General features: G+C 44.1%; 1 protein-coding gene across 1 annotated transcript; it reads left to right on the forward strand.

Moving 5' to 3' along the window:
• The first annotated feature begins 1078 nt into the window (after positions 1 to 1078).
• PLEKHB2 (pleckstrin homology domain containing B2) lies at positions 1079 to 12622 on the forward strand. The gene is made up of 8 exons (XM_068201376.1): positions 1079 to 1181; positions 4409 to 4456; positions 5068 to 5220; positions 5931 to 6033; positions 6881 to 6920; positions 9017 to 9106; positions 10286 to 10400; positions 12406 to 12622. Exons 2-8 carry the CDS (start codon positions 4420 to 4422, stop codon positions 12540 to 12542), a joined length of 675 nt encoding a protein of 224 aa, XP_068057477.1. The 5' UTR covers positions 1079 to 1181; positions 4409 to 4419; the 3' UTR covers positions 12543 to 12622.
• The last annotated feature ends 3475 nt before the right edge of the window (positions 12623 to 16097 follow it).

Genomic DNA, 16097 nt, shown 5'->3' on the forward strand with positions numbered 1-16097 from the left:
GCCTTCCACCACCAACCTAATACCTCTGTTTCTGAAAATATTTTTTCAGCAATGAAGGGTGACAGTTTTAGCCTCAGAGAAATGACTATTACATACATAGAATTTGACCTACACAAATCTTGTTTACTGGTGTTTTCTGAAACCTGTCCTGTTCACAGATAGGTGATCTCTTTTTATCTTCCCTGTTCTACCGACACCACTTTTCTGGTCCTTCGGAGGTACATGAAAGCAAAAGCTACACTACAGCCTTGAAGTACAGGACCACAGGCTTTCTATGTAATTTCTAGTTAGAACTGCTGTTGTGCTCAAGAAGAGATAATAGATGGGTAGGAGGAAGTTGACGAGCTTGTTGACAGATTAAGTCAAATTGTAACTATGATGAATATTATTTCTGTATTATCTAGGCTTAAAGATATTGAAACAAACAAATTAATGATTTTTTTTCTTTTTACTTTTTGTTATAATAGTGGTATTCCCTCCTAGGCTGCCAGAATGAGCCTGGGGAAAGTTCTAATAGGACATTCCATCAATCAGGGGAAATGTTACATCTCCATAAGAGATTGTTCTCATTTTCCACAGTAACCATCTCATACATTTTGCGTTAGAAATGGAAATACAATTTGAGTGATGGCGCTAATTAGCCGGTGAGACGGTGCAGTGCCCATCGGTGCCGGCTGAGCGGCGTGCGGGCAGCACTGACCCCAGCAGAGCGTAGGGCTATCGAGCAAGCATGGCCCGGGCGCGGCTGCTGGCTGCCTTATGTAACAGGTCACAGACCAGCCGGCCTTTCCTGGCCTCCGATACTTGCGTGACTGCCTGAACAAAGCGCCTGCTACTCTCTGTTGCGGTTCCACGGCGTGAGATTAGAAACTGTGGAAGAAAAAGAAAAAGCCTGATCGCTGAGTGCCGTAAGCCGCCACAGTGCCAGCCGCTGGCCCGGGCAGGAGGCGATGCATTTAAAGCTCCAGGAAAGTGCGTGTCGCGCCGGGGGAACGCATTAACGGGAACGGGGTCAGTGTCGCCGGCGCACGCCTTCCCCAGCGGGCCGAGCCTGGGCGCGGTCCCCGCGGACACCGCGGCGGCTCCACAGGCTCCGGGCAGGGCGGTGTGGCTGACGTCAGGACGGGGCTGGCGCTGTCCGCGGGCGGAGCGGGGCCGGCGGCGGGCGCGGGGAGAGGCAGGTACGGCTGGCGGCTGGGCTGGGGTAGGGCCGGCGGGAAAGGGATCCAAGGGGGCCTGGCTCCGGGGAGCGGCCTGGCAGCCGGCAGCCCGCCAAGGTCAGCGGGGCGCAAACCCGGCCGGGAACGGTGCCGGGACCCGGCTGTCGGCGGCGGGGAAGGGGAGAGCGGCTCTCGGGGCAGCCCAGGCCAGGCCGCTGCTGGCGGGGACGGAGCGGAGCCCGCGGGCAGAGGCGCGGAGGGCCGGGGGCTGCCGTGGGGCTGTCCCGGTGTGAGCGAGCACCGCCCGGGCAGGGCTGGGACAGAGCCGCGGCCCCGCTAGCGCCGGGAGCTGGCTCGGAGAGCACAGACAGCTCACGAGGAAAGGGCCTGCGCAGCTGGGCCAGAGCCAGGGAGCTCCAGAAATAGAAAACTTGCGCTGCTGAGAGCGGGAGGGGCCGGGTAGGGTTACGTTTGATCACTGTACTTCCCGTACTCTCCCAAGTACAGAGAGTAAAGAAACCATGTCTGCGGGCACTGCTGCTCACCGCCGGCTCAGCTCCGGAGCTGCGTCTGGTGTCTCAGCCCTCTCCATCTACGGATTGCAGGATCGGGCCCACTGCTAGCTCACCTGCAGTTATCATAATTGCTCTAGTGATTACGAGCTGCAGTTTGATTTTGCAAATCAAAACACTTGATTTGTTTTAAAGTGTGTTTTACCAAGAAGGGGACTGGAACAGACTGGTGGATATTCCACATTATATTCCGTGCAGAAAACTGCTGTTCTAGGGAGCAGAAAGGAATTGTCCCACTCCTTTACTGTGCATCTACCCCTAATTCGAGTTCACTTTAGAGTGCTGCTACTATTAGATTTCAGCCACCAAAACACTTTTATTCATATTCGTTATAAATTAATTTATCTTTGGTTAAGTCCCATTTGTCATGTTGGTGGCACTGGGCTGGTTTAACAAGCAAATACTATTCAGATGCAGCTGATCTTGCTAGGCTGTCTTTTATCTCTGCAAATACACTTTTAAACATCATGTAGGAGGAGTGTAATACTGTATAGGTCTTCAAATGAGTCCTTGTGCTTAAAAAGGACAAGGAAGATTATCTAATTGTTTTTGCACCTCCTACTTTAAGTGCTGACATATTTTTCTGTGTGATTCCTTGCTCTCTCTCCAGAGCTGAAGTTTTGGGCATCTGAACTCTGAATTGGGAAAGGGTATTTGCTGCCTCTGAGGTTACGTGCAAGGTGCTGTACAGCTCCTGGAGCCCCGTTTGCTCTTGTAGCTTTAGACAGCTCTGAGATATTCTTAATGTGAGACTGTGAGCTGTTCCATAATTCCAGGCAAAACTCAATTTGTCAAGAGAGAGGTTTTCTTCTTTGGTTCTTCCCCTTTTTGTGTCTAAGTTAAATCTATTTATGCTGTTGTGTAACAGAGTCGGTTTAAAGGTAGCAACAACATTCCATGGCCTAGTCTAATACTTGCAGCAGAACTGAAGTTCATGCAAATTCTTTTTTGGCTTGTAGACTATGAAACAGCCTCCAGAAACAGTGATTTCACCTTATTGGGCAAACTGGAAGGCATGGAAACACCATTCAAACACCCATTCCTGTGAAAATGAAGAGCAAGTAGACTGTTTGCTTGTAAAGGAGAATCAAGGGGAGAGAAACCTGTGTTGGGGTGGTGGCAGAATGAGCATCAGGTCCTTTGTACTGCTTTGTTACTTTGGAAGAATTAATTGGCCTCTCTTTCTGGAGCTCTCTCTCTGTATAGGGGTGACAAGAACATGCTCAGACCCCAGAGCAGGACCAGGTGACCACAGTTAAAGGAGAACAGGAGTCTGGCACTCCCTTTCAGAAGCGGGCTCTCAGCAGAATCTTTCTTTTCCCAGCAAGCTGGTACAAAAGTCAAGAATGAGGTTTATCCTGGAGTTCAGACTTTACCTGCAGCTGGTTCTCATCATCATATCCAAGCCTGTGCAGAGTGTGGCATTCCTTAAATATGAAATCCTGATGGTTATACTTTTGTGTGCTACAGTATTTGCCCAGTTGTCTGAAGAGGACACAACTACAAGTAATACCCATTAGATCAGGAAACAGATGGATGCTTAGTAACTTTATGTTTTACTAGAAGATTACAAAACTCTTCATTTTCTCCCTTCTTAGCTTTAAACACATTCTGCTGAGGTTTTCTGGGAGGAGTTCCTCTGTCTATCAAATCTTCTAAGCCACCTTTCACCCCCTCATGGTCCCCCCCTTTATGCTGCTACAAGTAGAATGTTATTTGTTAGGTTTCAGTATTGTGTCTGTCTCTCCCATTGGCTTACAGGCCCCACAAATAATTTCTAAATGGCAGCCTTCTCAGGGGAGGCTTAAAATGCTTCTGTTCTTCCTCTTCTAGTTCAATTGCATCCGGATAGTTGAGTTTTTATAATCTCTTGTAAAACAATAATCAGAACACCATTAGGCTATAAAATAAAACTTCATTTTCCAATATATCCCATGTTTGATGTCTTTTTCAGCATGCTCATAAACCGGAATGCAGTGGCCGAATACTCAATGTCACCTGTGATAACTTGAATTTAACACAGAGTCCTTGCCATGCTATTTCAAGCTTCTTTTAAAAGCTGAGGAGAACTGAGAGTCTTACTTTATGGGCTTATCTTTTACTTACTTGAATTCTTATAGCGAGCTAGCGATGATATGGAATAAAGAAATACAAGTCATAAAAGCAGCTTTCTCCTTCCTGTTTAAGATTAAACTGCTTCAGCTTTTGTTTTGACTGGACTTTGAGCCAGTGAATTAAAAACACAGAAGAGGAAGTACAGAAAAAAAAAGAGTGAGGCGGGTAGTGAGGCTGCTAGGTAACTTGAGACTGCAGATACAGGACCTACAGGTATGCAGAGAGAAGGACTTTGAAAGGAACTGGTGGTGAGTCAGGAAGCAGTCATTCTGGTCTGTTTCTTCCCCATTTTCTAAGAGCAGTAGCTGTAGGGTTTTGTTTGCCAGTTAATCATCAAGGTGGTCTCTGACAGTCACACTGGATTGCAGCAGTTGCACATTTGTTACGTCCTACACCACTAGTTGTGCTTACTGAGTATCTTCAGCTGGGATCTGCTGCGTGTCTGACACGTGAGCTGGGTACATGCAGCTCTAATAGATGGTACTGAGATGCCTCTTTCTAATGTATTATTGTGAAATACTGACAACTGCTTTTCTCCCCCCTCCCTCTTCTGCCCACTAGATTAAGCAACAATGGCATTTGTGAAGAGCGGATGGCTGCTCCGGCAAAGTAAGTCATGGGTCTTTCTCTTCCTTCTCTCCCTGTTCACTGGGATTTCTTCAGAAAACATCAGAGCAGCTGAGTAATTCCCAGGTTTTCTTAAAACTAGTAGTTCTTAGGTTGTTTTTGTTGGGTTTTTTCCTTTTTACTTTTAGGACACGTCACATAATGACGTATCATGACGGCATTCCCACGTGACCTTTGGGTACTCTAGTGGGAAACAGGATATAAACATGTCTGAGATGTCTGACTAGCATTCAGCTTCGGATGCTGCTCTGTAATTTGTGCTGTATAAGTGGGGACTTAGAAACTTTACCTGACACCTCAACTTAATGTCTTCCAATTAATCATGTCCTCTGCTTGTTCCTGCAGCAAGTTAGAACACAAGCATCAGGACATGCAATTAAAATAAAACCAGTTTTGCTTTGAATTCTGGATGAAATATGGCACCCAATTCTCTAATGTTCCCAAGTGGGGATGTTGTAATACAGGATTTTGCTTGGCACTTTGGAAGGTTGTTTGGGGCAACTGTGAAGGATTTCTTGGTTTATTTTTTATTAACTTTAGGACATAAATATTTCCCGATATGTGTCCTCAAATGTGACTGTCTGATTTTTAAGGTACTATTTTACGGCGTTGGAAGAAGAACTGGTTTGATCTATGGTCTGATGGCCGCTTAATATTCTATGGTGATCAAAATCGCCATGATCTAGAAGATAAAATCCACATGCGAATACACTGCATCAACCTCAGAGTGGGGAAAGAATGTCGAGGTAATAATGAAACCTTCAGGATTTGTGTATCCAGAGATTCTTTACAACTTCAGTGCCTGCCCAGCATAGCACATACAGCACTACTGCAGATGTAAATGTGTCCAGTGTGCAACTTCACTGTTCTTGAATCCCCCACCTTCCAAAAAAACTCAACCCCACCAACTCCTAAATTGCTTTGGAGATAACCAGGGTGTGGTATCACCATGTGATAGGTTAGGGTTTGATACTTCCTGTTAAAACTCAGTGAGGACATGCGTGTACCACGCATGCAGGAGGATGGGATGTTCCCAGCAGGACTGTGTGTCTGATACAGAGGGTTCTGGTGTAACCTCTGTGCTGGCTGGACAGAGAGGCACGGCTAGAAATGGGAAACCTCAGCAGATGTTTTTCCTAAGTTCACTTCTAGCATTTGTTAGAAGTGCTGACACAAGGGAAGGACACAAGTGCTGGACAGTACAATTGCTACATATGGATTGGTTCTGCTGTGAGACACTTGCATTTTGTAGGAAAGGAGCTGCTTACTTTCAGGACACTCTGAAGAGTAAGAACATATTTTATTTCCTTCTGGGACTCGTTCTGATGCCATGGAAGGCAGTTACAACTGGCCCTAGTTTATTTTGTCCAGACTTGGATAAACTGACTCCCTTCTTGTACATGTGCTCATGTGATGCTGTTTATACTCATAACTCATCTCTGTTTTTCTCACTCAGATTTCCAGCCTCCAGAGGGGAAGCAGAGAGACTGCTTACTGCAGATTGTTTGCCGTGACGGGAAGACAGTCAACCTCTGCGCAGAGAGTGCAGATGACTGCCTGTAAGACAGCCAGAGAATAATGGTTTTGCTGCTTCTCCCTTTTTTATCCCTCTCCCTAGTTATTTTACTCCCTTCTAACTTTTGGAGATATATTTTAAGAAAATTTTCAAGCAAATAAAAGCAGGTTTTCAGTGACAGGAAAACCAGTATCTCTCCTAGAAGTTGTCTAGCTCATGCAAACTAACTGCAAGTTAAGTCACTGAAAACACTGAAGGGTGAGGAGGAGTAGAAGAATCTGATTAATCAATGCAAGACTTGTTAAACAAATTTTTTAAAACTTTTGCCATTCTTCAATAGCACATGATGTGGCATTAGCCCAGGGATATCCCAGTAGCAATTGGAGGAATATTCCATTATTAGGAACTCTCAGCTGAGCTGGGCTGTGTAGAATTAGATAACTTCTGTGATGACTGTCTGCCAAGAAGTGTGTTTCAGGAAGCATGCTCCCAGCCCTGTGGCAGGGGAGGAGCTGGGTAAGGTGTACCTACCTCCTGGGAAGTGCAGTAGCAGCAAGGCCCCTGTTCTAATCAGCACAGATGAGCTATTCTGCTGGGGTGCATCTCTTCCCATTACCTCCTCCTTAGCATGACTGCATGTTTCCTACCTGTTGTGCTTGCAGCAAGGACCTCCGTTCTTTCTCAGCTCTGCAAAGAAAGTAATTATTTCTTAGTCTTGGTGTAACACTTGTGCATTTGAGTGTCTCATTAGTCTTTGACACATGCAGTATCTTAAACTCTGCTCCTGCAGTACCTCTGCTTGCTAACCTTGTTTGTTTTATTGACTTGAAAGAAAAATGTGACATTAATTTTTATCAGTGTTCCACTAAACAATGGGGTTTTTTTTGCAGGGCATGGAAAATTGCTCTCCAGGATGCCAGAACAAACACAGTGAGTGTCCTATCTAGACTTCATACTGATAGAGAAGCAGCACATCAGTATTCTGTGTGGTCCAGCAGTTTGGTTCTGAAATGGTGTTCCATCCTTCTCTGCTAGAGAAAAACAGGGTCATGAGCATGATAGTAAAGCTTGTGGGTGGGGAGAAGAATGATTCTCTGGATCACAAACACATCCTTGCAGCCAAGTCCAGACAAATACATGCTGTGTGGAAAATAATGATTTTAAGGAATGATTTCTCTGGGTGGAAGTGAATGTTTGGAAAGCTGGTCTGTGTGCACTGGGCAACAAGCGAATCTTCTGCAACCAGCAAAAATGAACTTTTCACTCCTAGTGTTTGTTGCCTCCAGGTGGGTGCAGTGCTAAAGGAAGCTTACTACACAGCAGCTGTTTGTTAATGTAGATCCATCCCACTGTGGGATGCTTCTTGGCAGAGACATGGGGAAGAGTGAGATGCTTGGCAGGCATATTGAGGAGGAGTGTATTATCTCTGCATTTTCTGCAATTTGTTTTTCCTTTATACTGCCTTCCAGAGTACTCTGCAGCACTAGCTTTACTTGGATGACTAGGCTGAACCAACCCGAGGTGTTTCTGTCCCAGGGGAAATGCTATGTTTTGTAGAAGTTTATCTCAGTTTAATGGGTCACATTAACATTGCCACGGTACTGGGGCATCTGTCAGATGATATAACTTAGATTTGTAGATACCCAAAGCAAACACTTGTCATGGCAAAATTACCCCAAACATGACTGTCTCTGACTGCAGCCATTTAAGCCACACTGCCTGGGGCCTTAAATGAAAAGCGAAGGATTTGTCCTCATGCAGAGAACACAAGACTCATGGTCTATCTGCTCTAGTTTTAGGGGATTTACCATGCCTGTGTGTGAGATGGTGGCTTCTGGTTTCAGGAAATGGAAACTGCTGTTTTCATGCCTCTGACACTGCTGCCAGCCTTGATAGAACGTGGCATTGCTGACCTTGGTCAGCCAAGGCAGACCCCAAGGCTGCTCAAAATAGAGCAGGTAACCCTCTACATAAGTAGATACATAAATTAACATTTTCCAAAGCTATTAAAAGTGTCCAAGGAGGACTTGGACTAACTGGGCAAGTGGGTTTGAGTCTGTACGTGTGTGACAAACTTTTCAAAAATTCCAAGCATCCAGCAGTGCCTCCTAACTTCACTGGAATAGTAGGGTGATCCCCTTAGCTTTGAGAACTGTATCATTTACAGGTGTTTGCAGGCTTGTACATCGCTTGTACAGAGATCCCTGTGGCAGGGCAGAACACATTTGCTGCTAAGATGTGAGCAGATTTCTCAGGTGATGGAAATACCACTTCATATAGTATTTTAACAGTGTTTCAATCAATTCTTAGACTCTTCACCATGAGTTTGACTTGGGATATAACCATATTATGTCCTCAGATGCCATGATTTCATCAGTCCAAGAGGTAATACAACATTTGCTGTTGATTTATTAAAATGTTCCCTTGTTAATTAAAGAATGGGAACTGGCTTTTGCCTTGGAAAAGGGAATAAGAGCATCACTGTAGATTTTGGATATTAGGGACAAGAATACAAAGGTAGTATAAGAAATCTTAATTGTCTTTGAGAACTTACTCTAAATGGACTCAGGTACCACTTTTGGCTACTGCATTTGTTTCCTTTACCCACTTTTGCAGCACTTGGTGATACCACTCTAGGGTGCCAGGAAGCAACCAGCTTAGTTGTGAAGTTTTTTTTATCTGAAGACAGAAAATGAATAGGAGGGTAATTTCTATATCTGAGGCTCTGGAATGGTCGAAGGAGCCAGGGTGCTTGCATGTACACATTTCCCTGTCTGTGGCGTGCACACACACAGGGAAAAATGTGATGGCTTCTTTCTGTGGCTGATCAGGAATTTGTATTCTCTCAGGTCTAGTCTCCAGGTACTTTATTTTTGCAGACTTTACAAGGTACTCACTGCTTTCTTAACAGGCAGTGTGGCTAAAGGTTACTTTTTCTTTGGGGTCATTAAGTTTTAATCCTTAGACTGCTCTAACTGTCTGTCTGTAGGAACAGGTGATAACTGTTCTCTATCCTTGGTGTTTAGGGCTGTGTGGGATCTGATGTGATGTATGATGAGACAGCCATTTCTTCGGCCCCTCCTCCCTACACAGCTTATGCCACACCATCACCTGAGGTAAGAGTTGCAGTCAGGAAGCATCAACATGAACGAGGCAACATGAACAGCCTCCTTCAAGCACTCACAGAGTGCTGCATTGTACTCTTATGCCCAGCTTTAAAGCTTTTTACAACAGCAGAGAGTAAGGCACTAGCAGTGTATTGCTGCTCTTATTTGAGATGGATTTCCTTTCAAAGGGATGAGGTATATTTGGTTGGGAGGTGTATAAAGGGGTGGCTACTCAGTGAACTTGAAAAATAAAGCTTCTGAGAGACAGGGCAGAATTTATTTGGCTGATCTTCAAATATATTGGTCGTGCAGCTTCTAACATAAGGAGGTGTAACTACACTTTCATGTTGTGCAAGCACTGGATAGGTGTAAGATCAGGAGTGTTAGAAATAGGGTGTAGTGACTTTTAACACATAAGGATTTTGTTGTACCAAGATGTCACAGCAACACAATAACTCTAGTTCCTGGATACACAGTTCTTTTGCAGTGAAGGAGCAGCTTTGGGACCAAACCAGGATAAGATGGGGATTTCTGGATGTGCTTAGTGATGTGCATTAATATGTGAGGGGATAGTTTGGAGCACTATTGCTTGTTGCACTATCTGCTCCAGCCTCTCACTCTTGTTAAGAATGAGTTGTGGTGCTGGAATCTTCCTCTGTGTAGCCTACTCTTTTGGAGAAAAAAAAAATTCTTCTAAAACATACAGCTCTAGAGCATTTGTCTTTAATCTGACATTTGCTTGCAGTGTACCCTCTTGGAGGGCTGGCTGGAGTTTTTTGGGATCAGCTGCTGCCTTCCTGGCACTTCTGAGCTCCCCAGAGAGCTGTTGTTGGCATGAGGGGAGAGAAGAGAAGCTGGCAGAGCTGCTGTGCCTCAGCCTGATGATCCAGGCCCTGCCTCTGCCATTTCCTATCGAGGAAAGGAAGAGAGTGGATGCTGCTTACGAGTGCCTTTTTTTCCTGCAGGAACAAGAGGGGAGAGACAAGCAATACAAGCAGACCTTGCACACGGGCACTTTGATAGCAGCTGTTCTGAATCCATTCCAGGGAGTAGATTGGCTATAGCAGGACATCCTGGATGCTTTAGTGAAACTTTAATTACATTAGAAATGAAGGCAAATTGAACAGTGTGCTTGATTGGATCCATAGCAAAGTGTACTTGTGTAACAGACCTTTTTGATTTCCCCAGGTTTATGGCTATGGCTATGATCAGTACAATGGTGCATACCCTGCGGTGGGCCCTCAGATCTTCTATGCCTCCAGTGGACAAGCTTATGCTCTGCCCTATCAGTATCCATACCAAGGTAATCAGCCACATCCTCCACCTTCCCACAGAAGCTGTTTGAGTCAATCTTTCTGGCTTTGGCTCTCTTAATCACCATCCTTTACCAGCCACTCCTGCACACAGAGAAAGAAACCTGACTGTAACTGGAACCCAGTCCACTCACCCTTTCACAACAAAGGGACTGCAGTGAATTTGGTATTAAGGGATTTAACCTTCCCAATGTGATCTCAGCATAGTTACATTGCTTTGTAAACTCCTTTGGAAGCATACAGAACTCCAGCTACGGCATGTTTTCTAAGGAAAGGTACAAGAGCCAGAAGATGGGATTTTGTGATTCAGTACTTCATATTGGGCATTGCTGGAGGTTTTCATTCATCTGCTGATCTTAAACATAGTTTAGTTATTTAAATGCAAGTTTCAAAGGTAAATCCACTCCCAGAACAAGGCTGTAGCGGGTTCCTTCCCTGTGTGCTGGAATTGCTGTAATGCAGCATTTCAGCCACATGAAATCTTCTGTTGCTCTGTTCAGGTTTGTACAGCTTTCAATCTCAAAAACAGGAAACAGAGTAAAATTGTAGGGTGTGCTTTTGATCATAGTCACCTTAATTTATGGTGAGTTTTGCACAGAGCCTCAGTCCTACAGAACTGGGGCTTTAGAGTTGTATGATAAGAAAAATGAGAAAACTAATTGTTTATGATCTGACTCTGCAAACAAGAATCTCTACTGAGAATTTTTTATTTCAGTTTTGAGGGAGATTTTGTTTTCCATTTGACATCTTTTTAGGTTATTTCACTTGCCCTTTTTTTTGTTATAAGGGAGGTGCATCAGCCTTTAAAGCTTTTAAAGTTTTCTTCGTATAAGTTACTGAAGTCTTAAGATACAGATGATATATATTCAAACACAGAGGAACATGTGTTCTGTTGGTTCTGAAAAGCAGTAGCTTTTTTAAAACCCAAGAACTGTTTTTAAAACCTTCCAGCAGGCCTTGGAACTCAAGCCAAACCCAATGCAGCATCAGACAGTAACTCCCCTGAGCAGTTTGCAAGTCCAGTGTGTTAAGATACTGGTTGGGCATAGTAACCAAGGCTCAGTGTTTTCCTTCACCAGGGTCACTGCAACTAAACCTTAGGGTTCAGATTCACCACAGCATCTCATTTAACCCCTATACCTTCAGCTCCATTGCTCCTTCTCTGCAGTGACATAGTCCTCAGGGGGGAGAGTCATGCATTGCTGAGAGTCAGTGAAAGCCTTTCCTAGTTGTATTTAGTTGGATTACTTAAGAATCTGTTACAAAACACCATTGTGGGATTTTCAAGAATTTTTAATCTCCCTGAAATGTCTGGAAGGGAAATGAGTACTGTTATGTTTGCTTTGCAGCTAGGGGCTAAATCAGTAAACATGAAAGGTGAAGCTTGTACAAGTCTGTTACAGAGCAAGGGTCAGTCAGTGGCTTCTTGAGTCAAAGGTTAATTTCTTACTACTGGCCAATTTTCATCTGAACAGAAATGTAGCAGCTGTCACCACCCCACAGATCAAGATGTGAAGGCTGAATTGCAGTAGGCAGTAAATGTAAATAACTGAATGCACAGTTTCAGACAAATGACTGGCTTGAGACCTGCCAATGATTTTTTCAGGGGGAGGGGTAAGGGGGAAGAACTATTTGCCTTAACTTCAAGGCTGAATCAATTGTTAGACCCATTTCTTACATTAAATCCACAAAGTGAATACAAGTAATTCATAGGTTCATTGCAGAACAATGTTCACTTTTTGCACATTTGTGATGAGTTTTCCTCACAGATATTAAGCTCTTACAAGGCCAGAGGTGTTGCTAGGATTGCTCTTGGATTTAATTAATGTGGAGGCTGAATCCAAAGCAGAAATGTATTCTACCTGTGCAACTGACAAAATATTAGTATTCATTTGAAGGAAGAAGGTGAAAGAACAGCCTGTTTTGAAATTGCAGAGTATGGTATTAAGATGCACATTTCTTGTGCCCTCCTCCCAACAACCTCTTATTTCCTAGGACCTTATAGCCAGCCCCCTGCAAACCATGTCATCATTCGAGAGCGTTACCGTGACAGCGACGGAGATCTTGCACTGGGCATGCTGGCTGGAGCGGCAACTGGAATGGCTCTGGGATCACTCTTTTGGGTCTTCTAGATTACCCTTTCCTTATCTCTGTAGTTCCAAACCCCTTTATTGTGTGCAATAATATATTGGCAATGTTGTTTACTGTTAAACTTTGAAAAATGCAATAGTTATTTTTCAGTAGTGACATCTTAATAACTGATTCTTAACTGTCTTAATGAGAGTTTAAAGGCACCATTTAGTTTAGTGGTTGGAAATAGCATGTGCTGCTCTTGAATTCTGGTCTGATGGTCAGAATTATAAGGATCAATATGAACACCAGTGTCACGTGGTAGCAGTTACCTGCTTTATGAACAGACTGTTACTGTAAATGCCATAGGAAAAAAGATTTTTTTTGGGGTTGGGGAAGGGTCTAAGATCTAGTTCAAATAAGAGGTTAACAGGAGTCCTGCATTAGTATACACATACTACTGGCTTTTAAACATTCCCTGGAAAAACATAGAGCTCAGCAGAGATTCCTAGGCATTAGACATTCTGCCATGCTTGAGGGATTTTTTTTGTTTTCAGACTTGCCTGTAGATGGTAGTGTGCTTTCTTAGGTGGAGCCCTGTACCTGCCTCTCACACCATCCAGGTGAAGTTGTCTCTGAGAATGTATGAGCAAACCACTAAGAAGCAGCAGCACTCCTCAATTCTTTTATTCTCCCAGAAATGTGAATGACCAGTGGCAAGGTAGAGCAGTGTTTGTTGTTCTAGCTCCCTCTTTATCCTGGATGACTCTTCTCTGGCCAGAGGGATATACTGGATCTTTAGCTCTGCAGGTGTCTTCAGAAAAGCAGCCTCAGACACTGCAGCAGCTGCATTGTTAGGAACCAGCCATTGTCTCTGCTCCTTACTGCCATGGCTCTGCAGAGGCTGCAGGAGGAGAAGGAAGTTGAACAGCCCTTGCTCTGTTGGGCTTGCCAGCCCCTCTGCAGGCAGGAACAGGAGGGAAAAAGACAAGCAACACAAGCAGACCTTGCACTCAGGCACTTTGATAACAGCTGCATTGCCAGGGCTAGGATAAGGTGCCTGCCTCTTAGCCACCAAGGTTTTCTGAACCAGTTTCCTTATTTGCAACTAATTTTGAGCACAGCTGAGCCTGGGTTTGTTGTATGTACATTTCCCCCTCACATTCAGCAGGTTTCCTCTTCCCTCCATGACTTGTTGAGAAAAACACTCCAAGTGTTTTTGCTTGTATGCGTGGTTTCTCTAGAGTGTGCTGTCCCCTGGAGTGCAGCTGTTCTAATACATGCTGAGCTGTGCTTGGAAGAGAAAGAAAGCTCTGAAGAAATGCAAGGGCTTTCTTGTTCAGGTAAATGAGGCAGGGTGCCTAAGTTGAGTTCTTACAGTAAGAGGACTTATTTTTATACTTCCACTTTTAGCTTCCTGTATTCGCATACTGTTTTAATGTTAAGTCTTACTTATGCTTCCATTTAGAAGAAGGTTAATTTCCTTATGGTTCACAGGGTTTCGTGTAATGAAAGATGAAAATACATGAGAACTTGCACCTATCTAAATTTAGCTGAAGCCCCAATCTTCTCCATTTCATCCTAAAATTCTCTTGGCTCTGTCCTATTTATTTAAGCAGTAGAGGTCCTGGACAAGTGTTTGGGTAGCAGCCGGGGGAAGCACTAGGCTTTCATGAGCCTTAGGACTAACTCAACCAAGTGGAATCACTGGAAGTAAACAGACAGATGGAATTGTGGCTGCTTTACTAAGAGTGGCCTAATCCAGGGAAGGTAAACTGCTTTCAGGAAGCTGGCTCTGAGCTGTACACCAATGTGCAAGCATGTCCTTTCACAGGTTAACACAAGCTGCACATGTTCTACCCATCAGATGTACTGAAAGGACATTCTGCAATTGCAAAAGAGGACTAAAGTGAAAGTTTCCTATTGCTAGTCCAAACCAAAAGAAATTGCAGTACACTACTGAAGCTGTCTTAGAGACCTTGAGGTCAGAAAGGGATGGAATGTAAGTGAACAAACATGTCTGCCCTTTTAAAAAGCGCTTTAAAAGGTGAATTTGATTACAGGTCTATGTTGCTGTTTGGTTTGTGCTTTGCAATAGCAAGTTCTGCAGAATGCATCCAGCTCCTCTTCTTCCTCTGTGATTCTTAACTTGTAAGGAGTAGGGGAGAATAAAACCACTGGGCATCATATGATTTTTTTGAATTTCCTAATGATTGGGAAAGGATAACAAAAAGTAAATCAGCTGGGTTTTTTGTTTTGGTTTGGGCTTTTTTTTTTCAGAAGAACTGTTAGTCATAGCAGGGGAACATGTCTTTTGTGTTTTCAGGAGATAACTCTGTCTAGGTCCCTAGTTTCTTCAAGTAAAGTATATAAAATAAAGATTATTGATTGCAAAACATTCCTGGGTTGAAATTAAAAAGAAATTATCTTTTAAAAGTTCAATTTGAAGTAATTCTCCATTAAGAAAATAACCTTACACTTCTCAATGGAAAAATAAACTACAAATTGAAGCCAAAGATTGTAGTTTTGGCTTGGAAACAATAGGCTGCTTTTATACAAAAATCATGAACTATTTTCTATCTCAGAAGCACAGGCATTTAGAACCCAGAAAGCAAGTGTACAAACTTGTGCTAGAGCCTGAAATCAAGAGCACAGTTATCTCCCTGCAGGTGCTTGTAGCTTTTCTGATCTCACTGCAGAGACAGAAGTGGCAACATCCTGGTGCACAAAGCAGCAGCATGGGCATCGCCACCTGAAGTCCCTTGTTGTTGAAGCTCAGACTTGGTTCCTGAAGATGTGCCCGTGTCTCCTGTTGCTCAGGAACAGCAGAGCTTTGGTCAGATCCACAGGAATGTCTGGCTGGATGCACAGTTGTGACTCAATAGCCTTTCTCTGCCCAGCTCTGCACTCAATGTATCTGCAGTTGGTGTGGATGCTGCTGTGAGCTGAAGGAGATGGGTTCTGGGGCTTGGAGGGACAGCCATGCAAGGTTCTGCAGACCACTGATACCATGGTGATGGGAAGAGGCAGCAGGCGTGGCAAGATAATTTTCAAAGCAGATTGAAATGATAGTTTGTTTCTGAATGGTGCTATTCATGACTATAATTCCAGTTATATTTGCATAGTACTCAAGCACACATTCCTGCTTTTGGCCCAACACTTAAGCCCCCTAAAGCTATGGGAGGTTCACAGGTACCACAGTGGCACTGTTTTTGTGCAGTGTACACTGTCAGGGAAGGATAAATCTGTTGTACAGCAGTGCCAGTCTGTTCAGAATTGATGAGGTCACAAGTCCACATGTTCATCTGGGACTTGTTACTTTTGGGCTTGCTGTTATGGACAGCTGGACAGAGCCAGGCTTCCTCAGAGTGGGGGGAATGCTCAGCTCTCTGCTAAGTCTGACCACATTAAAGACATCAACCAGGGTTATTGGTTGTTACTCTTAGTTACATGTGAAAACATAGCTGTTGGCTCCTTTTGCATGAATTTGAGGGAGAGCCAGTCTCTTCTAGTGAGTGGGTAAAGGCTTATGGACGAGGGAGGAGGGGGTGGACAGTATTTCTGTACAGAACTGCACTGACTTCCAGCAAAGACACATCTTCCCCAGTGCTGGAGCA

This window comes from Anomalospiza imberbis, chromosome 10, assembly GCF_031753505.1.
Source record: "Anomalospiza imberbis isolate Cuckoo-Finch-1a 21T00152 chromosome 10, ASM3175350v1, whole genome shotgun sequence".
Taxonomy (NCBI): domain Eukaryota; kingdom Metazoa; phylum Chordata; class Aves; order Passeriformes; family Viduidae; genus Anomalospiza; species Anomalospiza imberbis.

What these genes read in the sequence shown, in the direction of transcription:
- PLEKHB2 (XM_068201376.1), top strand. Translation starts at nt 4,420, where the DNA reads ATGGCATTTGTGAAGAGCGGATGGCTGCTCCGGCAAA. An exon ending in CGGATGGCTGCTCCGGCAAA is followed by an intron (nt 4,457 to 5,067) that starts GTAAGTCATGGG and finishes CTGATTTTTAAG; the next exon opens with GTACTATTTTACGGCGTTGG. An exon ending in CTATCAGTATCCATACCAAG is followed by an intron (nt 10,401 to 12,405) that starts GTAATCAGCCAC and finishes CTTATTTCCTAG; the next exon opens with GACCTTATAGCCAGCCCCCT.